Source organism: Orussus abietinus, unplaced genomic scaffold (genome assembly GCF_000612105.2).
Source record: "Orussus abietinus isolate OABI.00-Male unplaced genomic scaffold, Oabi_2.0 scaffold158, whole genome shotgun sequence".
In the NCBI taxonomy this organism is placed as follows: domain Eukaryota; kingdom Metazoa; phylum Arthropoda; class Insecta; order Hymenoptera; family Orussidae; genus Orussus; species Orussus abietinus.
Genome location: NW_019394310.1, coordinates 51796 through 79333, shown reverse-complemented (window position 1 = coordinate 79333; position 27538 = coordinate 51796). Strand labels below are relative to the sequence as shown.

General features: G+C 37.8%; 6 protein-coding genes across 15 annotated transcripts; 4 read left to right on the top strand and 2 right to left on the bottom strand.

Moving 5' to 3' along the window:
* The first annotated feature begins 353 nt into the window (after nt 1–353).
* LOC105703092 (inhibitor of growth protein 1) lies at nt 354–4858 on the top strand. The gene is made up of 3 exons (XM_012431197.2): nt 354–731; nt 1020–1223; nt 1389–4858. The coding sequence occupies exons 1-3, from the start codon at nt 596–598 to the stop codon at nt 1964–1966; spliced, it is 918 nt and encodes a 305-aa protein (XP_012286620.1). The 5' UTR covers nt 354–595; the 3' UTR covers nt 1967–4858.
* Nucleotides 3368–8036, bottom strand: LOC105703093 (ubiquitin-conjugating enzyme E2-17 kDa). Of its 2 annotated transcripts, XM_012431198.2 has the most exons (5): nt 7517–8036; nt 7040–7120; nt 6759–6963; nt 4891–5052; nt 3368–4401 (listed from the first exon to the last, which is right to left on the bottom strand). In XM_012431198.2, the coding sequence occupies exons 1-4, from the start codon at nt 7558–7560 to the stop codon at nt 4897–4899; spliced, it is 486 nt and encodes a 161-aa protein (XP_012286621.1). In that variant the 5' UTR covers nt 7561–8036; the 3' UTR covers nt 3368–4401; nt 4891–4896. The 2 variants fall into 2 exon arrangements, with proteins under 2 accessions (XP_012286621.1, XP_012286623.1); XM_012431200.2 differs by lacking the exons at nt 3368–4401; nt 4891–5052 and adding an exon at nt 5189–5742 and having other exon boundaries at nt 7517–8017.
* An 80-nt stretch (nt 8037–8116) lies between these two features.
* On the top strand, nt 8117–14075 carry LOC105703088 (importin subunit alpha-7). Of its 3 annotated transcripts, XM_012431188.2 has the most exons (9): nt 8117–8251; nt 8520–8612; nt 9798–10007; nt 10101–10295; nt 10361–10581; nt 10784–11047; nt 11123–11327; nt 11406–11709; nt 11840–14075. In XM_012431188.2, the coding sequence occupies exons 3-9, from the start codon at nt 9798–9800 to the stop codon at nt 12034–12036; spliced, it is 1596 nt and encodes a 531-aa protein (XP_012286611.1). In that variant the 5' UTR covers nt 8117–8251; nt 8520–8612; the 3' UTR covers nt 12037–14075. The 3 variants fall into 3 exon arrangements, with proteins under 3 accessions (XP_012286611.1, XP_012286610.1, XP_012286612.1); XM_012431187.2 differs by lacking the exons at nt 8117–8251; nt 8520–8612 and adding an exon at nt 9056–9273; XM_012431189.2 differs by lacking the exons at nt 8117–8251; nt 8520–8612 and adding an exon at nt 9425–9443.
* Nucleotides 14076–14327: 252 nt separating this feature from the next.
* Nucleotides 14328–18005, bottom strand: LOC105703089. 3 transcript variants are annotated; one of them, XM_012431193.2, is made up of 5 exons: nt 17917–18005; nt 16536–16660; nt 15475–16377; nt 15081–15344; nt 14328–14999 (listed from the first exon to the last, which is right to left on the bottom strand). In XM_012431193.2, exons 3-5 carry the CDS (start codon nt 16342–16344, stop codon nt 14982–14984), a joined length of 1152 nt encoding a protein of 383 aa, XP_012286616.1. In that variant the 5' UTR covers nt 16345–16377; nt 16536–16660; nt 17917–18005; the 3' UTR covers nt 14328–14981. The 3 variants fall into 3 exon arrangements, with proteins under 3 accessions (XP_012286616.1, XP_012286615.1, XP_012286614.1); XM_012431192.2 differs by lacking the exon at nt 17917–18005 and adding an exon at nt 17205–17323 and having other exon boundaries at nt 16536–16846; XM_012431191.2 differs by lacking the exon at nt 17917–18005 and adding an exon at nt 17205–17323.
* LOC105703090 (palmitoyltransferase ZDHHC6) lies at nt 17449–20683 on the top strand. Of its 4 annotated transcripts, XM_012431194.2 has the most exons (8): nt 17449–17485; nt 17771–17924; nt 18518–18699; nt 18814–18898; nt 18967–19241; nt 19465–19677; nt 19762–19949; nt 20021–20683. In XM_012431194.2, the coding sequence occupies exons 2-8, from the start codon at nt 17870–17872 to the stop codon at nt 20160–20162; spliced, it is 1140 nt and encodes a 379-aa protein (XP_012286617.1). In that variant the 5' UTR covers nt 17449–17485; nt 17771–17869; the 3' UTR covers nt 20163–20683. The 4 variants fall into 4 exon arrangements, with proteins under 4 accessions (XP_012286617.1, XP_023287496.1, XP_012286619.1 ...); XM_023431728.1 differs by lacking the exon at nt 17449–17485 and having other exon boundaries at nt 17649–17924; XM_012431196.2 differs by lacking the exons at nt 17449–17485; nt 17771–17924 and adding an exon at nt 17963–18096.
* A 2178-nt stretch (nt 20684–22861) lies between these two features.
* On the top strand, nt 22862–27538 carry LOC105703087 (putative defense protein 3). 2 transcript variants are annotated; one of them, XM_023431724.1, is made up of 5 exons: nt 22862–22935; nt 24145–24414; nt 25745–25952; nt 26907–26988; nt 27104–27538. In XM_023431724.1, the coding sequence occupies exons 2-4, from the start codon at nt 24198–24200 to the stop codon at nt 26968–26970; spliced, it is 489 nt and encodes a 162-aa protein (XP_023287492.1). In that variant the 5' UTR covers nt 22862–22935; nt 24145–24197; the 3' UTR covers nt 26971–26988; nt 27104–27538. The 2 variants fall into 2 exon arrangements, with proteins under 2 accessions (XP_023287492.1, XP_012286609.1); XM_012431186.2 differs by having other exon boundaries at nt 26907–27536.

Sequence of the window (27538 nt, the reverse complement as noted above, 5' to 3'; positions counted from 1 at the left end):
CCAATATTCACTCTATTATTTGTAGATATTTTGTAATGTCTGGCTGTTATAAAATGACTGGTTATTTATGGAAATGATTCGAGTTAATATTGATGCGCAAGAAAATTTGGATAAAGAGTCTTTGTTCGTCAGAAGACCAAACGCGTTGCTCCTTTTGGGATCCGTGATAGCGCGAAATTCAATCGCTGTTTCACGGATAAAACTCGTGTTGATTTAAGAGTTTCTGAAAAAATTACTGTCGAGTTTAAAATAGATCATGTTTTCATGCCATTATTGACATTCTGCTATAGATGAGGAATTGTTATAAAGCAACGGGCTATGTTCTGCTGCACAAAAGGCAGAACTTTCGATGTTCATTCGTGAATCCACTACACAGCTGATCGTACTTAGTTCTCCGCGGCCATCACAGATGGCTACTCGAGATTTCCCGAGGTCGTGGCTTCGGACCCGCGCTTTCCTCATTATTGTTCTCAGGTCACAGGTGAATCGAAGAAAATAGTATGAAAAGTCAAAAAACTTCGTTGTGTGGTTTAGTAAAGCTTGCATCACATCTTGCGTCGCTCCCGGCACCATTTGATTTCGGAAAAGAACGAAGATGTTGAATCAAGCAGTTGTCGAGGCGTTGTATTCTGCAACATACATCGAAAATTACTTGGATTGTGTTGAGAATCTTCCGAATGATCTCCAAAGGCACGTCTCGCGGCTACGCGAATTGGATGCTACCTGTCAAAGTAAATATTTATTATTGTTTTATGACAAATCCGTCTTCTAAAAGGATTCACTGAATCCTGTTTCCGTTAATATATTTCTCGCGAGTCGACACATTAATGGAAAGAGACGCATGATAACGTTTAGCACGATCAGCCATTTGTTGAAGATATTAATGATGCTTTTAATTAGTCTGAAATGAAATAGTTTTTATTCCACTATACTTTTTGAATGAAAATACATCAGTAACGAATGTCTTCATCGAAATACGATGCAAACATTTTACTCATTATTTCGGATATCTTTTCTAGCATATTTGCGGGAGGTAGATCAACATCAAGAAACTTTAAAAAATGACTCCGATGTGGCTGTACGACAACGAGCTTTACTCAGGATACAGCAAGCTTTAATCGCGGCTCAAGAAATTGGTGATGAGAAATTACAAATTGTACAACAGGTTCAGGATCTCATAGAAAACAAGTCACGACAGTTAGACTTGGATTATCGTAACTTAGGTACGATAAAATACTTTTGTTCTATCTTTAATTTCTGGATATCCTTGTACAGGATTTTGAGACGAATTGTTAATTTAAATTTTATAGTATAATTCCTTTACAAAGTTTTTCTTTCTTTGAATCTCTACATCGGAAAGAAACTATAAACTTGAATTAAATTTTCAGATTTTGGAAAGGTGCAGGAATGCACAGAGTCTACGAGAGAATCTAATTCAAATGTCAGTTCTAATACAACCGGTAACTCGAATACAGCAGAACGTCAACCAAAACGAGCACGTCGGACACGAACCGAGACTTTGGTAGAGTCAGCACATGCGATGGATATGATCGTGATGACGGAAACACGATCAGCAGCATTATCGAATTCCAACAATGGTAATCAGAAGAAAAATACTGCTGCAAATACAGGGAAAAAGAAGAAAAGGAAATCTCGTCAAGGGACTCAACAAAATCAACATCGCGAAGATACTCCACCACCTCCAGAAGATGATTTGGCAATAGATCCTGATGAACCAACTTACTGTCTCTGTGATCAAATATCATATGGGGAGATGATTTTATGCGATAATGACTTGTGTCCAATTGAATGGTTCCATTTTTCATGTGTATCATTAAGTACTAAGCCTAAAGGAAAGTGGTTTTGCCCAAAGTGTCGTGGGGACAGGCCAAACGTTATGAAACCAAAGGCTCAGTTTCTCAAAGAACTTGAAAGATATAATAAAGAGAAGGAAGAAAAGTCATAGCACGAAGCTTTTGGCTAAAGAGCTTAAATAGTTTTCAAAAATTACAATTAGATTGTATCTAAACATTTAATCAAATGAAACAAATCTAATTTGCTAGGAAGAAATTGACATGAAAAATATGTATCTATAATTAAGTTTGATGGGACACAAAACTAGTAGAGCATCGACAGAAATGCCTCAATCAATTTCCAAGCACCGAATGCTGCTTCGCGACCCAAAACAGATATCTGGTATTTATTCTAAGATCTGCAGTATTACAAATACTATAAATATAGATTATTGAACAGTTGATCCCTACTGTTACAAATCTTAATGTGATTGTACAAAGCGATGCATTTGGGTATATCATAGGCACAAGCTCGATATTAAGCTACAAGTTTAGTGTCTTTTTATATGAAAAAGCCTGACATTGCGATTTGCGTGACTGTAAAATAACATTGTAATCAATTTCATATGTCTATACTAGAACTAGTTAAGAACTTATACACACGTGTCCATATTAACCCTGATTTGTAAATATTAAACGTATTGTAGTCGTCACTACTTAACAATTTTGGTAGTAAAACACCGCATAAATTAAATCTTACCATGCCTCGACTTCATTTACTTATGTAAATCTAGTTGCCTTCAAATGAAGTTCTTTTCTTTTTTTATTAACATTAATCATGCTTGTACCAAATGCCAATATTGCATATAAGGTGTGTTTTATTAACATTTCACATGCGCTTTTGGCTATTGAACACTTTAAAAAAGACATATAACACAGAAAAACTAAGGAATGCAAACAATTTATAAATGCTTACGATCTTCCTTGTTTTATAATCAAAAATTGGATATTTCCCATTCATTGCAAGTAAAGAAGAAATCTACGATACTAATTTATGTCTAAGTGTACCACTGACATGCTATGTTATTACGCACTAACAATCTAGCTAGTTCAAACTGACATACCATGTCTCGCTTTTATTCACACATTATAGTGTGACAGAAAATGAAGTGTAAATGGGATTACATCCTATAAAATATAGAATAAACATATACCAACATTGCCTTGACAAAATCGGGTGAGCAACGAACATCGTCAAAAGAAACGAGTAGCTCTTTCTAGTATATTGTTTATCCTGTACTGCATATTTCTACAATTATTGCATTGAATTACAATGGCTTACCACATTTAAAATTGCATGTAAATTTCATATTATTTAGAACTGCAAATTTGTTCAATAGTTGTAATGCGATAAGATCTAATAAAATTCATGATAAGCTCTACATCACTTAATTTTGTCAAAGGCCATGACTTATTAATGCGCATCAACATCAAAATAGATATTTTGTATATTGTTTATTGTGTCACGTAGAGATTCGCAATATGTACAATGAAGAAAACAAAGTAGAAGAATATCTGATAAAAAGGACGTGTACAAATGGACAAAACAATTCTTTTATCCATTTGTATCATTGATTTATTATTAACCTATCATTAGAAAGTAAAGACAATGACGTAGTCATCGTGTGCAATAGCTTCAATCCAATTCGAATTCGCACCTTTATATTACATTTGTATACCACCTGTACCTTATGGATTTCGATTTTTGCTAATCCACTCGTTACAAAGATATATCAAACGTAGTAGTTTCTAAACATTGTATATACATCCGACTCTTATAAAATAATTAAAATATTTGGCGGTCTTAACAGTAATGAGTAAATGGAATAATTATGATATTGGTACAAAGTGCCTTGCTTGTATAATTCATACTTATTTATATAAAGTATTGTACGTGAAAATGCAAAATCAAAATGATCAGTAACTAACCTGATGATCATTAAAGTATCTTTATTTTTATCTTAATGGGCGAACTTTTCTTCTGTTCACCTTCATACATTCTTTTGCACTTACTTTCGTACATATTCCAGACTTATATATAGGCATTTCATAGATGTCTAACAGCAAGAAACATTTTTTCCGAACAGGTTTTTTGAAAGAACAAAGTAAAAATATTACGTTGCTGTTATAAAATTCTATGAATAACATCAATGTCTACTTTTCAAGATTTTGGATGCATCGTTCATTATTTTAATTGGAATATTGAAGAAGAGAAAAAAGGAACTTTACTCCTATCTTGTGTGTACAGGGCCAGACAGGATTTCTGTCACTGATTTTTAAAGTGCATAAACACTCAGGGTAATGCAAGTAATATAATTGCGTAGGAATTTTGTACGAGACATCTAATAATACGGGCATTTCATTCCACAAGTTTACACATAAATTGATATATGTACAGGTTTACAAGATGTGGCAGAAATCCTATCCTTACCTACGTTTTTCTATATCATTTTTTTTTAACAGGAATATGATTATACTTATAAGTAACAATCACATAAGTTCACGGTGCGATTCCATAATTATTTCAAAACTCTAGCTCTGAAAGTACCTGAAATTAAGACAATATTAGATGTAAATGCGATCGATCTTTATACACTTCTAGAAGAAAATGAATTCACAAAAGATCTCATAACGTGACTCTGTAGTATTTACAGTATTATTTAAAATATTTGATCATAATTATAATATCCAAGAGGCAAATGTTTTTACAATATTTGTCTAACCTTTTCGGAAGTAATCGACTCTCATAAACATTAATAAGAATAAAAGATAACTATTTTTAATACATAGTAAATATTCCCAATGTTTGTAGAATAATTGAAGTACATAGAAAAACTTTTTTACTGATTGGAAATAGTGATGTACCATCTAGCTACCGATGAGCATTACCAAATGGTACTACAGTGGTAGGAAGCTTTACGAGGATGCCTTATTTAATTATCATAAATATTTGTACAAACTTGCGAGGAAGAATTGTGATTTTCAAATAAAATTAATTAAATTAATATATTGATAAAATTTGAGTGTGAAAAGTTACCTAATGTCAGCGTGGATCCTCCGTATGACTCTCTTGAAAGTTTAGCCAAGACTGTTCGACAACGGTAGCCACTCGTTTCTCGTATTCCCGTTTATTCTCTTGGTACAATTGTGCTGCCAAAGAATTTGCCGGAGAATTCGGGTTCGGCTCGTCCAAAAGAGACTGCAACACATTTTGTAGGATATCCAGTTTAAGGCAACAGATATAGAATGTATGGCGGATCAGGCTGACAGTCAAGGCGTTAAGCTTTAAACTGCGCTACTTGTCAAGAGGAGGCAGGGTAATAGAAAGTACGACGTGAAATTATGCATTTTATTATATGTCTGTATATATAGGTGAATTTAGGTACTATACGAAGTACTAAAGGTAAATTGAAGTACGGTTCTGCGCCTGCCGTAAAGAGCACCGCCTCTAGCGCAGATAAACAATGAAAGCTACGTTAGTGTTCGTATACCCTAATATTAAATATTACTAATTTCGTGATTTGAAATATATCGAATAAATAAATACACAATTTTATAGTAATTGTATTATACAACATCGTAAAAAATTCGATCTAATGCTGCACATTGGTTGGTAGTCGGATAGAGGTGTTTTAGGGAGTGACCATGCTAAAGCGTTAGCATTAGCGTTAGCTCCGTGGTAAGGCTGCACGCTCTCCTTCGTCTCCGATGGTTGCGACTGCGGCCGATCGTTGATCTGCGATTGTGCCAAGTGCATCCGTCACTAATCCACAAAACTCTGCTCCACACAAGCCTTCACTCGCTTCTCGTATTCTCGTCGATTCTCTTTGTACAGTTGTGCTGCCATTGAGTTGGCAGGTGAATTCGGGTTCGGGTCACTTAACAGCGACTGCAACCATATAAGTCATCGTCGAATTATGTGCAAAATCAAATTTTCTTTCAAGCTACAGCTTGTCTCATAGTTTCCTCTTAATGGAATAGTAACAACACAGATAATTCATTGACATCCTTAACGAATAGATCGAATCAACCTCGAGCAGAAAACAAACATTCCGCGAATTAACTAGACTTAGCTGAATTGCAACCGCTGTTAAGGCAAGAGGTAATCGTAAGAGATTTTCTTGGAAAACCAAGTGAAATGGTTAGCAGCGGATTAAATACGTTCAGGGGGTTTTCTTCGTATTGGTTAATTGACTAACGTATATGCAGATGCTGAATCTTTTTATTCATGATTTTTGTTAGTATCTGATAACAGACATGCTAAAAGATAAAATAATAGCGAACATTTTTAATATGTTTTATATATTTCAATTCCAATAAGCAAGCCTTATTCTATTTAGTAAAATGAAATAATAAATGAATAAAACTGCTTATGTTTGCCTCTCTTCCTGTAAGTTTCCTAAATAAATGAACAGGTGCAATTTAATGGAAAATTTGAGTAACGGATAACCGACTTACGGATTACGCTTATAGAGCAATGATTTTGGATAGAATGAAATAGAAACATGCAACTTTGACAAGGTGTTAATTTTCATTTTAAGAACCAGTCCTATTATCTTCTGTATGCTAAATACGTATTTAACTTCAAGTATTAGTTTAAATTCGTATTCGTTATCTCACATGCTTGAGATAATAAGAAAAACTTTTGACAAGTGCTTCCAAAATTGTGTGAATGAAACGACAAAGGATAAAAAGTAAAGCAAATAAATTCACCGAGACCTTAAAACACTTATCAATTCAATGTTGTCAATGTTCGATAAGACACGTTTTGTTTATTCCACTCGACTTATACTTAGGAAAAGATATAAAAGGAAACCATAATTAAAGCAGAAAAAGTGATTCGCTTGCACCAGATTCATTGCATTCTAATTGATAAATGTAATCGGTAACTATTACCACACTCACCTGTATAGATGTCAAAATTGCAGAAACATCATACGTTGGACTCCAGCGGTTCTGCAGGATGTCTAAGCAGATTCCTCCGTCGGCATATACATTAGGATGGAACATCTTACTGACAAATCTCACTGTGGGTGGTTTGTTCGGGTATTCTTCCGTAAACTCTATTGTAAGTTTGAACGTACCATCCTCAAAAGGTGTATCGTGTGGCCTGTGGCATAAAATAGCACCTTTACGTTGGTATGTCTAACCGAAACTTAATTCCTACTAACGGCTTCGACCCTTACCCAAATATGACGGCATTCCATATCATGATATTATTATCTGTCGGAGCACCAGACACTCCGGTAGGAGGGTCTTCCTGTAACCTATGGATATAATGACGGTTACGAACCTTTCCAAGCACGATACAAATCTTAACTTTTCAGACACACTCGATGCACTGAAGAAAGACCTTCAACTAGTAACCGCGACAATGCCTTCTCCCCAGGAACGTTGTTCGAGTTTGGCTCTAGCGAATACACGTGTCGACAGGAAAAACGTATCGGCAAGAGCAAAAAGAAGACACCGTGGACTATCGCGAGATTCTATTAATAACCGCGAAACACGAGTCACGATGACGTTCGTTATGTCGATGCAATCATCGCGGACATTTGCGAGGATCTCGTGTTCGCTCAGTAAATTAGCGAGACCCCCGTCGAACGGTCGCGGAACTAGGGACGAAACAACGGCCCAGTCGAGAGTCTGGCATGCCGCGAGCGTACCTCTTGAAGTCCCTCATGAGTCTCCTTCTCGCAGGGGTAGACATCCCTCGGATCCTGCTTGTTGTTCCGGACTCGTTGGTCTCTAGTGGAACCAGGTTCCCTTAGCTCGGAGCGAAGGAGAGCTCTGCGAGGGACGCGGTCCCACGGGGTCCTGGACGCGGGCGCTCTCGTGGCCGCTCCCTCCGACGGTCTGGCGCGGTCTGGCGGTCGGACCTCTCGAGGGCGGTCCGGGGTTGGTCCGAGATCCGGAGGAGAGTGCGTGCCCGACGCGCGTATACGTCTTCGCCTTTTGTCAGGCCGAAGGCCGCCCCGTCCCGCGAGATATACCGTTACACGCTGTCGAGAACGATTGCTGTTCGTGGAAAAAAAGGAACGAAAAAAGACTGGCTCCTATGATCTGTCGACTGTCCGACAGAAATTGCCCTCGAGACTCGTTGAATTTTCACCCTCGTACTGAAACGGGGCGGAGGGAGGGGGGACACTCTCGCCAGCGAAAACGTATGCGACGACCACTTGGAGAAATTCGTTCGCACTGCGCTGCGGCGCTGCTGCGGCGCTGCCGAAACCAGTCGAAACGAAGGACAGCTGAACGGATGCTCGCGCTAAATCCTTTTTGACGTCATCCGTTTAAATCGGATTTTTCAGCCAATAGCCGTTGCGATGCACAACCTCAAATCTGTTTTCATTTCGACCCTAGTTTGTGGCGGTTTTGGAGAATTTCATGCTACATAATAGGTTCGTTCGGTTTATCGTATACACCGAGATGGGGATTGATGCGTCACTCGAGATTTTTCACACATATTACGTAATTTACCGTACAGAATGTAAAAAATCAGTAAATTATACGACCAATGGTTACCGCATATGTATGTATGCCATGCGGTACTCATAGTGTATAAACGTCTTTTAATACGTGAATGAACACGCGAATATTTTCCCCATTTGGCACGAAAAGGCTATTTGTGAATTTAATGTAATTGTAGTAATTAATTTAATTTTACAGAGGGCTTCGACGCGCAGTAACTTCCTGTAATTTGAAATAATGTGGAACCTACCTTAATATTCAGGACTAACATATCTCCAGCTTGTAATAAAGGTAAAAAATAAGAAAAAGAATAATAACACGACATATATGATAGGTCGATATTTCATTAACGCTACGACGAGCGACGGAACAACAAAGTGCGAATATGAGTTTAATTAGTTTCCAGCAGATTGAAACCAAGTGTGATCCCGCTGTAAACCAATTAAACTCCGATTAACTCGAATTGTGGAACCGGGCCTTAAAGTCGCTAGGGAGCGCGTTAAGCAGCTGGTCACGATTTCCTTATACGATAGCCTCCATCTTCTTTTCTACTCTCTTTATGCCCTTGCTTTCGGTAGTTTCATGTGGACATTCCGAATTTTCTCGAATCGGTGCGAACCATGGACGTAGTTACGTCCATGCTGCGAACTGGCTTGCACTTTATTTCGCCGGCAGAGGAGCGAAATCGAGTAGGCGAGACGGAGAGATAAAAAGTAAGAGAAAGAGCAGCGTGGGTGGGAGCGAGACGGTGCACGTACTCCGCACGAACCTGTACGGGCCTATCACAGCTCGCCGAGCGAAACCCGTGATACCTTGCGCGCTTGAGGCTCGCATATCAAGGTTTCTCGTTTGCTGGCCCCGTAGTTCACGGTCTGGGAGAAGTGCGGTGGCGCCTACCGAATTTTCTTATGATATTTCACGCATAGCCATCGGCTTGTAAGAATCCGCTAACGTAAGTACCCTCGATAACGTATAGAAAGTCCGAATCGGAGATGGGAGCGTGGCGATGGTTACGCCACTGTAACGTATCTCGGGCCGAGATGTTTCCAGGCCAATGTCACTCGCCCTGTGCGCCCGAAATTCACAAATCTTGTCTGGGCACCGTTCGCTCGACCGAGGCGCGTCCGTACATCGCTTATGCTGGAACGAATTTATTCGCCTCTTATTCGACCCCACCTGCAAGATCCACCGAATCCTTTAACGATACCTAACCCTTGTTTCTTGCTGCAACCTAATACTCGTCAACGCTCGTTAATGTTCGTCAATGGTTCTCATCGTGGCTAAACCTATGTCGCCCTTACCCAGCTGTATATTTTGTATTTGGACATTAGCATACATTTTTACGCATTTTGTGCTTCTATTAAAGAGCGACGCATATAGCTTTTAGAGTTTTTAAGATGGTACATCGGCTGTAGCTAGTTTAAAAAATGTGATGGAATTAGAATAAGTCTCATCTAGGGAATGTTACCGTTACAGATGTCGACCGGACCGACACACAAGTACCGCTATAAAAATGTAGGATTGGACTCTCAGGAACTACGTCGTCGCAGAGAAGAAGAAGGTGTGCAATTACGGAAACAGAAGCGTGAACAGCAGTTGTCTAAACGACGTAATGTTCCTGCTATTGTTACCGATGAAGAGAATGTATCTACGACAGATGAATGTACAGTTCCAGCAACCCATACGGTAACATTTATTAATATGGGTATTCATAAATTATAATTTATTAGTATCCAGGACATATATCCTAATTGAGTATTTTTTACTTTTTCTCTTTAGCAACAACCAGTAATAACCCCGGAGATGGTACAGACTCTGTATAGTACCAATGTAGATGAACAATTAATTGCAACGCAAAAGTTCAGAAAGCTATTGTCAAGAGAACCAAATCCACCTATAGATGAAGTTATACAAACTGGAATAATTCCCAGATTTGTAGAATTTCTGGAAAATGATAAGAACTCCACCCTACAGGTTGGTGTTAATATTTCATAGAATGGATTTGAATAAAGATGAAATAATTTTCTATGTATGTCCAGTTTGAGGCAGCATGGGCACTGACGAATATTGCCAGTGGTACGTCCCAACAGACCCGAAAGGTGATAGAAGCAGGAGCAGTGCCAACTTTTATAAAACTCTTATGTTCCGAATATGAGGATGTACAGGAACAAGCTGTATGGGCTTTAGGCAATATTGCTGGTGACAGTCCAGAATGTAGGGATCATGTTTTAGTCAATGGTATTTTAACTCCTCTGTTACAGTGAGTATTTTACCTAACTGCATAACATAACGTTACTTTAATTAGTGTTACATACCAAACCATACTAGTTTAAGAAGATCAAAAAACTCTTTTTTTTTAAATGTCACATTGGACTTAATCAATTTAAATGGTATTGCATAAAGGCTTTTCAGTGATATAGTCATTAGGAAAAAATGAGTTTTTATTACGCTTACTTTCACAGGCTTCTTTCAAAAACCACTCGTCTTTCAATGACACGTAATGCTGTGTGGGCATTATCGAATTTATGCCGTGGGAAGAATCCTGCCCCTGCATTTTCCAAAGTAGCACCTTGTTTGCCAGTTCTTGCTCACCTTCTCAACCATCTAGATTTTGACGTACTCGCCGATGCTTGCTGGGCGCTTTCTTATCTCAGTGATGGTCCAAATGACAAGATTCAGGCAGTCATTGACGCAGGAGTTTGCCGACGCCTAGTGGAGCTTCTAATGTAAGTATATTCTTCCTTTTTGTCAAACATTTCAGCGAAAAGTGATATTTTGTAAGTTTATGTATTTTTAAACAGGCACGATGAGTACAATGTAGTGAGTGCAGCACTAAGAGCAGTAGGCAATATCGTTACTGGCGACGATTTGCAAACTCAAGTTGTGCTGAATTGTTCAGCATTGCAATGTCTGTTACACCTACTAGGATCTGCTCGAGAAAGCATTCGCAAGGAAGCTTGTTGGACAGTGTCGAACATCACGGCTGGCAACCCCCATCAAATTCAGGTAGATAATTTCAGATTATTCGTATGATACAGAAATTCAGTTGTGTCTACTCGTTTTCCTAATCTATTTGTTTTACAGGCAGTGATCGATGCTAACATATTCCCTACGTTGATTGATATTCTCGGCAAGGCGGAGTTTAAGACCCGTAAAGAGGCAGCATGGGCAATTACGAACGCGACAAGTGGTGGTGTACCGGATCAGATTCGGTACTTGGCTCTTCAGGGCTGCATTTCACCCTTGTGCGATCTCTTGACGGTCATGGACACGAAGATCGTTCAAGTTGCATTGAACGGTCTTGAGAATATACTGCGCCTTGGCGAGCAAGATGCCATTTTGCATAATGGAATTAACTCGTACGCAGTTTCTATCGAAGAATGCTATGGTAAGAGACGACATATGCAGTCATGCGAGCAAAGTAATACACTTCTGAGTCTTCTTATTCCGATTACTTCGGAAGTACAATGATCGGATCCGTTGTTAACGTCTTTCTCATTACATTACTCATGTTTCAGGCCTAGATAAGATAGAATTTCTGCAATCTCACCAAAATATGGAAATCTATCAAAAGGCTTACGACATAATCGAGCGTTACTTCGGCTCCGAAGAAGACGATGCCAAAATCGTTCCACCGGTCGACTCGCACGAACAGCAATTCGAATTCGCAGCGGCTGACTCCTCTCAGTTGCCGGTTCAAGGCTTCCAGTTCTAATAGAGACGCTCCTCGATACACATGAGCTGTGTCAAGACGTACCCTCGTTTCATTTAACTGAGTTTGCAGCTACCTGTTTTAGAGAGCCAACATGATAGCTCTGAAATCGATGAAGAAACGTGCAAGCTATGTGTTTCCTAAATTGAGCACGTTTGCGAACCCTACTTCGGGACCCGTCCCTCCTTTAAAGAAAAAAAAGCTTCGACGACTACCCAAAGCATGCTTTTTTGCGCCCAACGAATCAAGCAGTGATCAGCACTCATCCGTAGTGGTTTTAATATCGTTTTTATTTTTCACTGTTTTAGAGCAGGCGCTACGATATTATTATTATATAGGTTACAATGATAAAGCTCTAATTTTAAACACGTGTCAAATTTAATAACGCTTATCTCGACGCTTCGACATTATCACTTGGTTACGGTCTCCAACGAGGTGTAATATACCTGCACGTATATAGCAAGAGGTATTTAGTTTATCGGAAGCAACAGGCGAGGAAAACCACCCCCTAGTGCTTAGGTAGAAGCTGTTAAGTGCGGAAAAATGAATTATCCAGCATCCGGAGGCGGAGACACGTCTCGATCGACGCTCGACTGACTTGGAATTACAGGAACTTGCACGCAACTTGCGAGGACACCAAACGACTGAAGTACGCGACTACGTAGTCAACACGGACAACTTTACGCTACGCGGTACTCCATACAACACTAGATAGGAACACGACCAATTAAAAACTTTTTTACTGTAAATACGTATCTCGTAATTTAAAGACCGTTCTATACAGAGTGCCCTTAACGGGCGAACAGCAGTTTGATTAGGCTGCGAGCAATATCGGATTACACGGTTTTTTTTTTTCTTTGGCCAATCGAATTTTCGGATGTAATCGATGAGTCGCAGAGTCACCTCTAAATTGGCATTGCTTGACATTTCAACCAACGTTCCTTCGTGAACGCCTTCGAAATTGTTCGAATTTTGTTAATACTAGCGATGGAAATTACATCACGCTTCTAAGTACCTCATGATTGTAAATCAGTTAGAGAATCATCCCGAGGCACTGTCAAGACATAAGTTACTTTACAGCTGGATGGAATTTAATTCCACTGAGTTCCACGATGGCATATAATGTACAGCGGTCGGAATTTCGGACATTCTGTATAAAAGGTCTGTGACTGTATAAAATGTATTTATTATTTAGGTTCGACGATACCATACTATATTATATGAGCTCTATATATACGATCTATCTTTAGTTACCGACTTCTACTATCGAGACGGAGAAGGACTATGTTATCAAATCACTCGATAGCTGTTGTTTTGCTAAAATTACCTCTTTGACATATTAACACAGCTAAGAAGCGCCCGTTGCCAATTTATAAGCCTCTTGCGAAAAACTGGCTCGAAACTTAGCTTAGGTACTGTACGAGTTTGTACTTTTTTAGGGTCCACGAAATTATGCCTATTCCATGTTATGGTTTGTAAATTTTTTCTGCATGCGTTTGATGATGTAATCCGATGATATGTTTCTGGATTTTCGATACGTAAACCAGAAGATTCGGTTTTTCTTGGGGCGAAATATAAAAGATGCTCAGTTTATTTTAAGCAGCCAACATCTGGGTAGGTTTTATAGCGTGTAGGTATTGTTATTATAAATTGGCAATGCGGTATGCATATGTGATGCGCGACACGATCTTGTAACGATACGAGGACTGCCGACTGCTACGCCACAACGCCGATATAATGATCGATTGAACATACACACGGAACGTTGATCTTAAATTCGTTCGTTGTATTTCGTATTGACTACCAGTAACGTTGTAGGCCATGACAGGGAACGCAAACATCGGCAACCTTTCGATCGTTTCAATGTTAATCGAACACTCACTCGTAACCTGTGGAGAGAAATTCATGGAATCCACCATGCGATTTGATTTTCACACTCATGGCTTCCGCGTTATCTGAACAATGTAAATGATACGGAGATATTCTTTTGTGTATGATCAATTTTGGCATAAAGAAAATAAAGTTTAGTAATATCTGCGAGTTATGGTTGTACGTAATATCCTTGATAAATGGAAAGAAGAGTACTATTTCCACGCGACCAATTTTTAATATACATTTTATCTTTTTCTATTTTCAATACGATTTACGTACTAGGAGTTTTCAAGCCATTTATTCGTTCTTTCTTTCAGTAAAACCTTTACTTTTTTCGAGTTTATCGTGTCAATATTTATTTTATTTCTGGAGGGAGTATTCCGACATTATGGGGCAATAAATGTACATAAACGATTTAGATGTACTTCAGGAATACAATATTTCTTTATTATATTTTAGATGATTTTATACATAACAATGCAGTTCTTTCTTTCTTCATAGATTATGCATTACAAAATTTTTTATGCAAAAGAATATTATATTGATATTATGAATCCTATCTACACATAAAAGTAAATCATTCATTCATGTATGATAAATTGTAATATATTTTACATGACCTGCATGAGGATACAAGTCTAGTCCTTTGAACTTCGCTTTAGCAAATCTATAATTTATATCTCATTGTAAAATATAACTTCATTATATCAAAAACAGTTGCATCAGGTTATTAATATGCTCATGACTAATAAGTGAAACAAAGTACTTCAATAGTTTATGGTAATTCTTTAAGACTCAGTAATTCAAAGTATTTGCTAAAATTCTATTAACTGTAATTGGTCATTTTTATTAATAGTTTTTAAATCTCTAAAGGTCATGAACATTAATGACATAAAGCAATGTTTTATGATATCGAATGTTTTATATACGTATATTAATTGAGTTGCACTTACAACTTCTTTTTTAAATGATTCAACAGTGGAAATGAATGCAACAGTCTCATAATAATTCGTTCATTACCGTGTGCACAACTGGCTGAACATTAAGGTTTGCATATTATTCTGCAATAATATTTATTACTTACAACGGGGTAGCTGAAAATGAAGCAATTCTACTGTTACGTTCAGGTACATAAAAAGTAATTCTAGCACAATTAATTTAATTTATGTGCATACCTCTAATTCTTCTCGCACATAAAAAACGGTACCATCTGTTAACCTCGTGATAAGAGGCCACAATGTGTCTTCATCAATTTTGGGGCTAAATACTTCGTGAAGTTGTTCCTCGGCAACTTCTATGGCCCTTTTTGACACATCATACTGATTTAATATCATTATTATAAAGAAAACCGTTCCTTTTTCTACAGCATTTTCTGTATCACAAAGAGAATGAAAAGCTTTTATCGTATCTGGATTTATCGTTAATATGTTCTCCACAATCTGAAAATCATTGTAATCAGCTTTTAACATAACATTAGCATAAATAATAAAATGATTTAATTGCATTCATTATACAATCTAGCATGCTAATCATAAAGTACAAGTTACATAAAACTCACTCATAACTTACAATGGTACGTGCGTTTTTCATTTTAGATCTTAAAGTATATATCACACCTCCGTGATCTTTTTCTAAATTGGTAGATGTCAGTTTTAACGAGCCACTGTTGAGAACTTGACTGATAACATTACTTACAGAGGCAACTAAACAATGTAGCGTAGAAGTTTCATTAGAGAGAAGAACAAATATAGATGGTTTCTTTGGATTTTGGAGTATTTCTATAGTACCAACAATGAAATCATCCCATATGCTGTTATCTTGGGCAGGAAAATCACTTTTAAGCAAACCCACATCATATTTCAATTGTGAGATTCTTTCTCGAATTGAAATTTCTGAACTGCTATGAATTCCGTGTTCATTACTAAGAGTTTGTGATGGAATAAATAAATATGCAAGAATACACAAAAAACCTATAAACAGAATTGTCATACAATATATTTTTATATTATACTTTTGACTAATTTGACATTTTTCTTCTTCATAAGTATAATTTCGCTTTGCAGAAGCATTTGTTTTTTTTTGGGGATATGTATGGCTATCCTGAATTTGATAACGTTCTTTACGTCTATGTCTTACAGTATCCTTAATAACATGTGACGAAGAAATAGATTTCCTACTCTTATTACTGCCATTACTGCTGTTTAACGATGATGATATATCTGAATAATTATAATCATTTGTCTGGCTTAGATTGCTATATGCTGCTTCATCCTCAGAAATGTCATTGCTAAATGATGAGTCGTTATAGGCTTTCGAGTCTTTTACTCCCGACTCGTCTTCAAGTTCGGGTGATATTTTCATATTATCAGTAGTATGTATTGTCCTCCTAGGTGTTGGCTCATGTGGTATATAAGAATTTTTTCGATCCGCCATTGACATATTCGACTTATGTGATATTTCTACAATTATCAACTGAAAAAGATTATATCAATTAAAAATTATGTTCTGAACATATACATTTATCCAAAATTGATGTTCTCTCTCTGACTTCAATTCGTAAAAAAGCGATATATTTATAAACTACCTATGCATATTGTTATTTTCAAGTTTCAATTTATATCAAGACTTACCAAAACTTATTTCAGTTTCATTAAATGTAATTTAATCTGAATTATTTATTCGGTGTTCTTGAATGCTGAAATACTTCTCACATCTACAGAATTCATATTAAATTAACATCTTCTCGTCATATCTCCTGCAAATAGCATATATTAAATAGTACCAACAGTATTTACAAATTTGACAGAACTGGAAACAGTGCTGCCAGAAACTCGCACGACTTTCCTCTCTAAAAATCCAGTCATATATACCAGAGCTGTATATATCTAGACCTCGCATTGGACCTCCCACTTCCAGATTTCCGTAAGTAGAATGGCTTTAACTGTGTGGGACACGTGGTATGTATGAATACGTCCAGAGATGACATATACATTCGTTTACCCCTTCCCATCGAAATAATATGAAAAGGAGGGAATATATGGGTGGTGAGGGACGCGACGAAAGTGCTTTGAAATGAATCGAACTGAGTGGCGGCAAAGTGACACGTATGAACAGTGATATAGGCAAATTTGCACATCTGTAGAACTACAGGTTGTGAAAATAAAACAGCGTTAAATATTAAGTATCCTGTAGGAATTTGGGAAATCGCGTAAAACAAGCATAAGTACAAACATAACCTAAGCTGCTACTATTTTACACGTCGTTTGTTTACAAATACAGCATAAGAACAGTATACTTACTCATGATTGTTGCTATATCGTTGTTGCTACTCATGTTGTACCATTCTTTCTGCGAAGAAGGAACGCAACAAATGTCAAAACGTTGGACGGTTGGAACTGACCCACACAACGGAGTCTACAAAATGGCGATTTCCGTCGCACGTTTTGTTATCCCTCACCACCCATACATTCCGTCCTTTTAATATTATTTCGATGCTCCTTCCATTGCAAGGCGATCTACATAAATATATGGTCTAAAATCTAATTGGATCCAAGTGCCGTCGGCACATGTAGTCCATATGGTATTCGAGTTTACCCTTTCTACTGCTATGCGAGGTCTAGATATTTATGGTCTATGTCGCAATCTGACCGCGTCAAGTGTCACACAGCGTGGCGCGTCAAAGCATGAGGGCGAACAACCAATCAGACCTGCAGCGGAAATGATGTTCCTGGTTGAGCGCAATGCTGAGTGGTTATTCATCCTCGACGTATGACGCACCGTGTTCTGTGTGACATCCAATGGATGTGAACACACGTGTGGTTATACGTGATACCAACTTAAAAAAGTCAAATTGTGTACATCGAAGATGCCACTGTAACCGTTCATTCGTCTGAGGAAACGGCAATCAGTGCTCACAGCATAGTTATTCCCGTAAAGAATCGAAGGATAGCTTCGAGTCGGGAAAATGTGTTTCGGCCCATTCAAAAAAATATGCCATTGGGGACCACTTACTACTCTCGGTATGTTCCATCTTGCTGATGACATTTCTACGTAATGGCGGCGTGCATGTGTGTGTATAGCGAGAAAGGTTGCCGCACCATTGTTTTCACTTTTGCTGATGCTCGTAAATATTAGGAAAAAAAAAATGTACACTAGTATGGCAAAGGATCGCTCGTTGCGTGTCTGTATTACGTAAGAACAACATTTGTTGATGGAATCGTAACAATCGGATGTTTTTGGAAAACTGAATGTCACCATCTTAGAAGCCGCTGTTACTGGCTATCATACAAAATTCTCATTGGTTCTTCCGAAATAACATCGTGGTGCCGCCCTTCTCTTAGGTGATTCGATTGGACCTCACCATATTAATTAATCGTTTGAATTCCTTGGCGCGATTACATAGTTACTATGAAAATTTGAATTATTTGTATAATCACGTTTTACATAAGATTTGGAATTACAAAGTTAAACTTAAGATTCTAACTTCGATTAAAGAGAAAATTTTGTATGGGACGTAGAAATAAAAGGGTGATATTTGGTTTTATTTGTGATTTGTATTATGCTGCGCGGAGGATGGAAAGTGAACTTGTTCTGTAAATATTGTTTGTTACAGGGATCATAAAAATAATCACTTTGATGACGATACACTGCAGCAGGCAATGGTGGCCACCATACGAAAGTGCCCTGGCGGCAGCTAATTTTTTACTTTTCTTTAGTCTTAGTGGGTCGACTCTTTACCATTTCATGAGTGCCATATTTGAGGGACCTGGATTTCTTCCTTTAAAATGGATGCCGGTAGGAATAATAAAATATTATTGCTGTAAGAAATGCATGAATTCATCTTTCATAATTAATCAGTTTAATCTCATATTTCATATTTGCAGTATGTATTTTATGTTGATTTTTTAGGAAAATGCATCAGATGTTCAGTTCCTACAATATTGCACAGTTTGCGAAGGCTACAAAGCACCAAGATCACATCATTGTAGAAAATGTATGTGTCTTTTGATTCATTAAATAAAAAATGGTATTTCATAAAATAAATGTTTGTGACTGTAACAGGTGGACGTTGTGTACTCAAAATGGATCACCACTGCCCATGGATAAACAATTGTGTTGGTCATTACAATCATGGCCATTTTACAGCATTCCTAGCGAGTGCAGTAGGAGGCTGTTGCGTTTCTACAGTCATTCTGGTATCATGGGTGATAACGGTCTTCTCTCCGTATGAATTACTTTTTCCACCACCCTCGGTGTTCACCTTGATTGCAGCTATTTTTACTACTGGGCTGTCAATTGGAGTTGTCCTATCAGTAGGACTGCTACTCTATTTTCAAGTAATTCTGATATATCCTACTTTGAATTTACAGATAAGATTATTTAAGAAATTGAACGTAATAAGCCAATGATGCAATAGATTTTGCTAGTAGTCACCTTCATTATCTTTACGCTTATTATTAATCTATTTAAATTACTCTTTACGCAATATGACATTTGAACTTAATATTGTGTATTTCAATATTCATTATGTCAAATAGAATGTTTTTATTTACTTTTTAGTTAATGGCCATCTTTAGAAATAGAACTGGAATAGAAGATTGGATTTTAGAAAAAGCACAGTCTCGCAGAACAGGAGGAAAAGAAAAATTTATCTACCCTTACTCAAGAGGATGGTTAATAGATGCAAAGCAAGTATTGACTTGGAATTGTATCCCAGTTGGAGATGGTATCATGTGGCCAGTCATTGAAGGCTGTGACCAATATACTCTTACGGTTTGTGTTAATTCTATAAAAAATGATAAACTGGTACCATTTAAGAGTTATATTATCATTTAGTAGTATTATTTTTCTTTTCAGAGGGAACAATTAGCTCAGAAGACAGAGAAACGGAAACGAGCAAGGAGGTACAGAATAGTAGCAAAAGCATCGGGATCGTGGTTCCCAGTGACTCACGGATGGAAAGTCTTTTTGCACCCACCTCGCACGGATGAACCACGCATTAAACTTGACATTGGTGACATTGTAATGGTCACTCGTTGGCATAGGTTCGTATCGCATTTAAAAAATCCATTAAGAAAGGTAAAATGTATTTCTTTTACGTTTATGTATTATTCAGGTATTGGTTATTTGGAGAAAAGGAACAAGAACGACCAGTTAACTCTGCAGTAAAGCGAATTCGTGGATGGTTTCCTAAACCATGTGCTCTGGAGATTATAGAGAGTGACGGTGATCTGTCGTCATTTTCTAAAGTCGATTGAAAGTCATTACATACATATATGTATTTTAACTGACATGTGCATTCTGAATTACAATGCGTGCTTGTCATGCAAGAGATAAATGATTTATACAGTTTTGTACAGTGACATTACCCGCGAAAGAAGTACCTAGTATAAATGTAAATGTAAACGTGAATGTAATATAGATTACGTCTATTTTCCAGAAATTTCATATTTAAAGTGATATTCTGGGAAAATAAGGACTTGACTGAAAAATGACCTTACTTTCTTGTACTCAAGATATGTTACCCGTAACTTGATAATTATTTTCTCATATTTTAATTAAAGAAAGGTCCCGAAGGACTTCAACGATAAATCAAAGGCACTGGATATATAAACAGGGTTGTACCATCGCTACATAGGAACTGTAACATACCATTTCATAAACCGTTTTATCCTCCGTACTTTTATATTTAATTTATATTATTAATTTTAAGTACTTATGAGTGTTCACCCGAGGAGGCAGTCATTCCGCATTTGCGATGCGAAACTCACCGTCGATATGTGACTTAAGTTATGTGATCTTCCTTGGAATAAATTCCTACGAATAAAAATCAAATATCGTATATCTCTCAACCGAAAGGTATGAATGGTTTGTACTTCTGCTATCTTCGGTTGAGAAAACACTCAACAGTGTTCCAATGGACTTCAGACTGTCGATATTGAATTCTGGACAAAATCAACTGAATCTCCTTCGTTAGTTACGTCCGAAATATTCAGTAAAAGGTATTTTCTTTACACAAAAAAAAGAGAGAAACGTCAAACAAGAATAAGGAGTATTTTCTTTAATCGATTCTTTTCACTTAGAGAGTATTTAGGAATAGAAACGTATTACTCCTAAAATTCCAAGAAATGCGCGATCGATGAGTATTCGGGTAATTTACGAATACCGATAGCGATCCTTTAACACTAAATCCACCGACTTTTTATACCCCCATTACAAATACCATTTAAACCGGCCAATTTGACCCGCCGGTGGTAGGTTTAGTGTTAAAAATGAACTCACGATTGCAATCTAGTAGTATTAAGTTTCCAAATTTCTTTGAAGTTCTGAGCGTGTCCGGTCATATTTGAAAATCGTAAGGGGTGCGCATTGAGGCGACTTCAAGGAAATTTATGCGCGGACTCATGCTCGTGACACTTTCCTAACGAAGCATGGAAAAGCCGAGAAAATCAATATTGCAGAGTCGTGGTGAAGTAGGGCCAGTATGTAAAAGTTAGAGCAGGTTCACCTACGGATACTTGTAGAAGCATACTAGCGATCGGCTTCTGTACACATCGGTCAGGTGTATAATTTTCGTATGCACGTACATACGGTGTTGCAAATGTATTTGCGGGGTTGTACGGTCATGCCAGCTCCTGACGGAAGGGTGCACGCAACACAATTGGCTGTCACGTAGAGCATGGGGGAGTTTTTCGAACAAAAGAAAAAAACATTCGCCCCTCGTTTCGCAGGATCGAAGATGTACGCGCTATTTTCACGCGAATAGCGTCGCAATGGAATCTCCGAGCCTGAGACGGCAATTCCCCCGTACACAACATAAAATATTATTCTTTAAGTATATCACATTTTTGCAACTTCTTTCTGTTCACCTATATCCTGTTTTTCTTGTGCTCCCCCGTAGGAATATTTTTATAAAACGAACTATCATAAAAATTTATTTAAGTCCCTTGGAGGTTTCCATTACGCTTGGACAACTACCCTAGTAGCACAAAATATTTGTCCCATATTTGCTATATATTTAACGAATATCGTATATTTTGTAAATATTTAGCAGACATTTGAAATATTTGCCAAACGTTTACTTGAGAATATTATCTCTATAATATCTATATAATATTAGCTCCATGGGTTTTCATAATATTTTTCTACCAGGTATACAAAACATTTCGTTTCATTTTAATACAAGTATTTTTTAAATATTACCTGCCGAATACATTATAAACGTTTTAAAAATATTTAAAATCAAAATCACACGTTTTGCTCCCATAATGAAATAGCGGAACGAAAATATTAGAAAAATTTCTCGTGTTTTTGGATACCAAATGAAGTGTCCGATAATAGTCGTGAAGTAAAAAATGTATTTTTATTATGTTAATAAGTTAAAAAATATTTCTCTATATATTTATAAATTATTTAAACTAAATATGTCATTGAGATTTTGAACGAATATTAGAAATATCTTCGAATGAAATCTACAAGAAATCTTAAAAAATCTGTCGCTTGAGATATTTGGCAAAGGTTACAAAGAAATATTTAGAACTTATTCTATGCTACTAGGGTATGCATATGTGGTAGCTTACGTCTCGAAACATTTGTTTTGCATTAAGATATTACATTTTAGTTGTATTTAAATTATGTTCAGTACATCCAGCACTGACGAGGTATTCCGAACAACTTTTCCACTTCGGATTGCATGGGAAAACTTTAACGAAAAATGCACCTTTGCCATTTTTGCTCAAGAGGGCGAAGTACTTGTCGATTGTGCGATGTTGAAAAGAAATAAGGCTAGTCGGAGCTGTGGCGGTACGCACGATAGTATCGTAGGGATCGAGTGAAAGTGACAATAATTAGCAAAACCGAGCTGAGTCCACCTTTGAGATTGAATGGTGGGATGCGAGCAACATTTGACTTACTCAACCAAGTGCTGGTTCGACTGCCTGCAGTTTCTTTCGAGCAGTTCTGTCGAAAGGGCAGCTGATCAGTTCCGAGCGTTTAGTCGTATCAAGTTGACGATACGAAGTGGATGCGAAGGTGATCGTCTCCTCGACATTAATTTTATTCTATCATTGTTGTACATTTAAACATTTTTATATCTCTTAAACGTTCAAAATATATACTCGAAAACCAGAGATAGATAAATTATTAACGAGAAGAAGGAAAAAAAAATGAAGAGTATGAGAAGTGATATCGACAGGGGAGATTATTATATGATAAATTGGCGTTGACACGAATTTCCGAATATCTAGGCATTATTCAGAGTAATTATAAATTAACTCCTACTATATCCGCTTCTACAAATGAAGCTCTTGGATGAATTAAGGTTGCGAATTGCTCATGCGACAAATAGAAAAAGAAAAATGGGGAAAAGGGTGCAGCATCTATTGAGAGGGAACGAATGTATACGCGGTAGAGAGAGGTATCGACTTCGACATAAATCTTCGAATGGTTTCAGGACCTTTCCTCTAATTACTTTGGTTCATCCAATGTTCTTCTATCGCGGTAAAAATAGACGAGGATATAGGATCGTGGAAACGAAGGGCAAGGTCGAATACTTCGATATATCTTCTACGTTGTCGAATGGCTCTTCCTTTTATTGATTTTAATCGACTTTCATTTATTATCGGATCTTTTTAACATTCCTGTTCGCGGCATGGCGATAACGCTATCGGTGAATCGAACGCGTTTACTTGATCAGAGAAAAATTCTCAAAAGGAGACTTATAATTAAAAAATAAAATGATACAACGCCAAATAATCATAAATTATTTCCTTGCGAAAACGTCAGACCCCGTTTAAGAGAAGTACATGAAAAAGTGATAGGTTTACAAGCCCCATTTACTTTTTCTTTCATTATCCTTGGCCTCTTAACTTCTCCTAATCCAACTTAAATTCTTTTCGGTACAATTTTTTCCAGAAACATTATTCCGCCGCCATCCCTCTCCCAATGTTATTTGCTGTAAATCATGACTTATTAACATTGGTATCACGGACATTTCTTGTGTACCCATTTCCACGGACCCCCGTCAAATTGAACCTTATTTCTTCAAAAACTCGATTTATGTAATCCGGAAACAACTTAGTTATTCATTTATAAATTCAGTTGTGTGACACATTTATCGCACAATTAAATTAATTACCAAAAGAAAAAAAATAGCAACAGTTTTTGTAATTTTCCTCGTGAAATCCGATACTCGTCCAGAGTTAAATGACTTAATGATGTTTTAATTTTTTGCCGCAACAGATATCAGGTCTCCGTTTAATTCTCCCAGAAGACAGCCGCCCTGTCGAGTGACAATGGACGCAACGAAGCTCGCGTTAATTTTGCTGTCGACCATCGTTACCCGATTAATCCCCGTGTACGGATTCCCTGACGGCGCACCTGTGGACGTGTGCGTGAAGCCACGTCCCAACGAGCCCTATCACGGACAAGCTCGTTCACAGCCCTTGGAGAGCAACCCTTACAGCGTCGTCGCATCCTCCGGCCAATACGGGCCGGGCACTCAAATCACGGGTAACTAGAGTTTACCGGCAACTTAATCGGCCATTCGGATTAACACCCGCAAGGCAAATCGATTAATCGTGCTCTTATTCACCATTAGCACCGGACACGTGTGAAGCAGCCGGCGCGTTGCGATTGCACAGTCATTGCGGATCGATTTTGACATTCGCACATTTAATCACGCGTGACCGCACGGGTCAATTGCGGCCTTTCTGGCCTTTGCATGAAACTTTTCTTAAAAGAATTAAAAAAAAAATCTCTGTAACCTGTTCGGCCGCGCTTGGTCGGTTACGTCGTGAAATATCGCTGACGCTGTTAGTACATGACTGAATATTGTTTCCTCTGTACAGGCATACCGCGAGATAGGGAAATATTGCGAAATTGAGTCCCGGGATCATTGTACAATACATATGACTTGCATCGAAGTAGACAGAAATACCCTTTTACCCCGCGACTAGAAAAATCTACAAATGTCATGACCGTGACATTTCAGCTCGTAAGATGACGATGACTATTTTCGAGGTATACTGGGAATAACATTAGGTTCATTAAGTATGGTCGTTTGATTCACTGCATTTGGGTAATTTCAGGATACGCTTCGGTCGAGAGAACCGAATTTCGGTGCATTTGCTCGAACTAGTTTGCGTTGGTCGACCAAGGTGTTCCGGTTAAATCACTTTGTTAATCCTAGAAAATACTTTGGTCAATCATATGTTTTGGTCAGATGTACCAAATTACTGTAATATTTTGTAAAATCAACCACGATATTTCGTGCAATCATCCAAGTTATTAATCAATGAATTTTGTCATGTCAATTAAATATTCCGTTGCCTATGTAATAACCACATTACATGGCGGACCTAACAAAAATTTTATCGATTCAACCAAATATTTTTCTGCGCATACCCTGAACAAACTTCGTTTTCTTTCAAGGGAATTATCTCTTTAAACGGAGTTAAAGAAACTGTAGCATAATATCAGAGAAATATAGTCTTCCCTTCAAAAATGCCAAATGTTTAGCTGTCCGATACATTGCATTGATCAAGTATGTAAAGTAAGAAATCGAAGCTACGTTTCATTTCCTTAACTCCATGCAAAGAAATCATTTCCTTGAAACAGACAAATTCTTTTTATTCCGTCATTTTTCTCGTAGTGCAATGAAATACGACGAATAAAATATTCCATCAAGTTATTTGCTGCAGACACTAGAACTATCAAGACCAGCCAAAATGACTGGTTTCAAATGGCCCATCTTATACAAAAAAATTCCGCCGGTAGTTCCAGTGTAATCAATCTTGGTGTAGGGTTTAATTTCTGATCGAATTGGGCGTGACTGTTGCAGTGACGATTTCGGGGACGGATTTCAAGGGCTTCTTCCTGCAAGCTCGGGATGCGAGCAACGACGAGTGGTTGGGCTCGTGGGCGCAGACCCCGAATACCAATACGCATCCCGAGTGCAGTGCAGTTACCCATGCGGATCCCCGGGACAAGCAGCAAGCCACCCTTATTTGGAACGCCCCGCATGCCGGCAGGGGCAACGTGTATTTCACGTAAGTTAAGACTATTAGGTCGCAAGCGACGCGGAGTACTTGCGCCGGTACTTAGTCCCGGTACTCGTCTAGGAGGCTCGGTGCAATTACCCAGCTTTTCCCGGTAGGCTCGCCACCATGGCGGAATAATTTCCAGAGACTTCGTTATTCCTCCTTCTTCCCGAGAAATACGGAGAAACGGTACCGGCGTAGCTGCTGTTTTCGTACGAAAACGAAAAAAAAAGGAAAAAAAAGAAAATCCCGTTGCGAGTGAAATTTCTAAGTTGAAGAAAGTTATTAGGTATTGTTAATTATTCTTAACAATTCCTTCACGAAACGTTCTCACGCGTTCGGTGCTGGATACGTCGAGGGTAGTTATTTTTAATTTTTACTTGTATTATCTTTATTCCCCCAAAAATTTCAATAATTATCTAAGAGAATGTCGCATTGACGCTAAGAAAAAACGTTTATGCAAATCGGATCAATACTGAAATTCAAAGATGAATTAAAATCGTGAGTAACCCTGCAGAAATATAAGTTTCACTTTCCGAATCGGGCCCCTTTCGTAACGCGCGAACTTACACGCGTTGCCGTGTCATAAGAGATTTCACGTAGTAATAAGAAGGATACGAACAAAAGTAACGGGTTATGCAGTTCGAGTCGACTTTTTGGAATTAAATTAAAGCTTGTTGAGTGTCCCGTAAGGAAGCATGCACCAATGCCAAAGAAAAATGTCCAGAGACTAGAGAATTTAGAAGCGGTTATTCTTGGTTCTTAGCCTAGTCTCCTTGTTTGTCGATATTCCGCGAAGACAGGACCGGCATATCGGATGAAAAATATATAAAGGGAAATCAAGAATTGAATAGGTTGGACCGGTGACGCGTGAATATTTAATTTCATTCTTTTTATCGATGTATATATTGAAAGGATAATCGATAATTGATTTAACAAGTTGCACGTTATTCTCTATTTCAGTGGAACCGTTCTTAAGGATTATGCGACGTTCTGGTCCGGAGTAACATCCAAAGTGGCAGCGTGAAAAATGCTGGCGTGATCTGTAAGATCTATTCTCTTCCTGGTGTACAGCTATCTGCTGAATTGTTAAACAGTTTTCTTTGGACCTTCATTTCCGTCTAATATTCTCGAGATATTCTACGTTTTGTACTTCAAAGCCACAAGTCCTTGTTCGTCATATTCCAAGACCCATACGCTGATGGAGTTTGGAACCGCTTTGAAGAACGGGTCCTCGGAACAAGATCCAGTTCTTTGAAGAAGAGGAAATGAAGAATCCCCTCCATTTCGTCCTTTTCGTCCTCCAAGATTTTCCTAGAGTCACGAGTGTCCTCTCGAAACTAAACCCGAGAAATTGAGAAATTGTGCGTGGTAACGGAGAATTATTAACTACTGACACAATGTACGCAAGATTTAGTGCAAATATGTCCTATGTACTATTATTGTGAAAATTATTCAATGTTTTTTTTACGTATCCAGGTGTTATATTACTCTGTACTTCCATTACCTCCATTATCCCCGTGCGAGTTGTACTTTTCAGTCTCATACTCACCTTTCTATTATTTCTTATCGACCTATTAACTTTTGCGAATTGA

What these genes read in the sequence shown, in the direction of transcription:
- LOC105703090 (XM_012431194.2), top strand. Translation starts at nt 17,870, where the DNA reads ATGTGTTTCGGCCCATTCAAAAAAATATGCCATTGGGGACCACTTACT. An exon ending in GACTGCTACTCTATTTTCAA is followed by an intron (nt 19,242 to 19,464) that starts GTAATTCTGATA and finishes TTTACTTTTTAG; the next exon opens with TTAATGGCCATCTTTAGAAA. An exon ending in GTGACCAATATACTCTTACG is followed by an intron (nt 19,678 to 19,761) that starts GTTTGTGTTAAT and finishes TTTTCTTTTCAG; the next exon opens with AGGGAACAATTAGCTCAGAA.
- LOC105703089 (XM_012431193.2), bottom strand. Translation starts at nt 16,344, where the DNA reads ATGTCAATGGCGGATCGAAAAAATTCTTATATACCACATGAGCCAACA. An exon ending in TGAAAAACGCACGTACCATT is followed by an intron (nt 15,345 to 15,474) that starts GTAAGTTATGAG and finishes AATGATTTTCAG; the next exon opens with ATTGTGGAGAACATATTAAC.
- LOC105703088 (XM_012431188.2), top strand. Translation starts at nt 9,798, where the DNA reads ATGTCGACCGGACCGACACACAAGTACCGCTATAAAAATGTAGGATTG. An exon ending in ATAAGAACTCCACCCTACAG is followed by an intron (nt 10,296 to 10,360) that starts GTTGGTGTTAAT and finishes ATGTATGTCCAG; the next exon opens with TTTGAGGCAGCATGGGCACT. An exon ending in CGCCTAGTGGAGCTTCTAAT is followed by an intron (nt 11,048 to 11,122) that starts GTAAGTATATTC and finishes ATTTTTAAACAG; the next exon opens with GCACGATGAGTACAATGTAG.
- LOC105703092 (XM_012431197.2), top strand. Translation starts at nt 596, where the DNA reads ATGTTGAATCAAGCAGTTGTCGAGGCGTTGTATTCTGCAACATACATC. An exon ending in ATTGGATGCTACCTGTCAAA is followed by an intron (nt 732 to 1,019) that starts GTAAATATTTAT and finishes TATCTTTTCTAG; the next exon opens with CATATTTGCGGGAGGTAGAT. An exon ending in CTTGGATTATCGTAACTTAG is followed by an intron (nt 1,224 to 1,388) that starts GTACGATAAAAT and finishes TTAAATTTTCAG; the next exon opens with ATTTTGGAAAGGTGCAGGAA.
- LOC105703093 (XM_012431198.2), bottom strand. Translation starts at nt 7,560, where the DNA reads ATGTCTACCCCTGCGAGAAGGAGACTCATGAGGGACTTCAAGAG. An exon ending in TGGAATGCCGTCATATTTGG is followed by an intron (nt 6,964 to 7,039) that starts GTAAGGGTCGAA and finishes TTTATGCCACAG; the next exon opens with GCCACACGATACACCTTTTG. An exon ending in CAATTTTGACATCTATACAG is followed by an intron (nt 5,053 to 6,758) that starts GTGAGTGTGGTA and finishes AATGTGTTGCAG; the next exon opens with TCTCTTTTGGACGAGCCGAA.
- LOC105703087 (XM_023431724.1), top strand. Translation starts at nt 24,198, where the DNA reads ATGGACGCAACGAAGCTCGCGTTAATTTTGCTGTCGACCATCGTTACC. An exon ending in GCCGGGCACTCAAATCACGG is followed by an intron (nt 24,415 to 25,744) that starts GTAACTAGAGTT and finishes TGACTGTTGCAG; the next exon opens with TGACGATTTCGGGGACGGAT. An exon ending in AGGGGCAACGTGTATTTCAC is followed by an intron (nt 25,953 to 26,906) that starts GTAAGTTAAGAC and finishes TCTCTATTTCAG; the next exon opens with TGGAACCGTTCTTAAGGATT.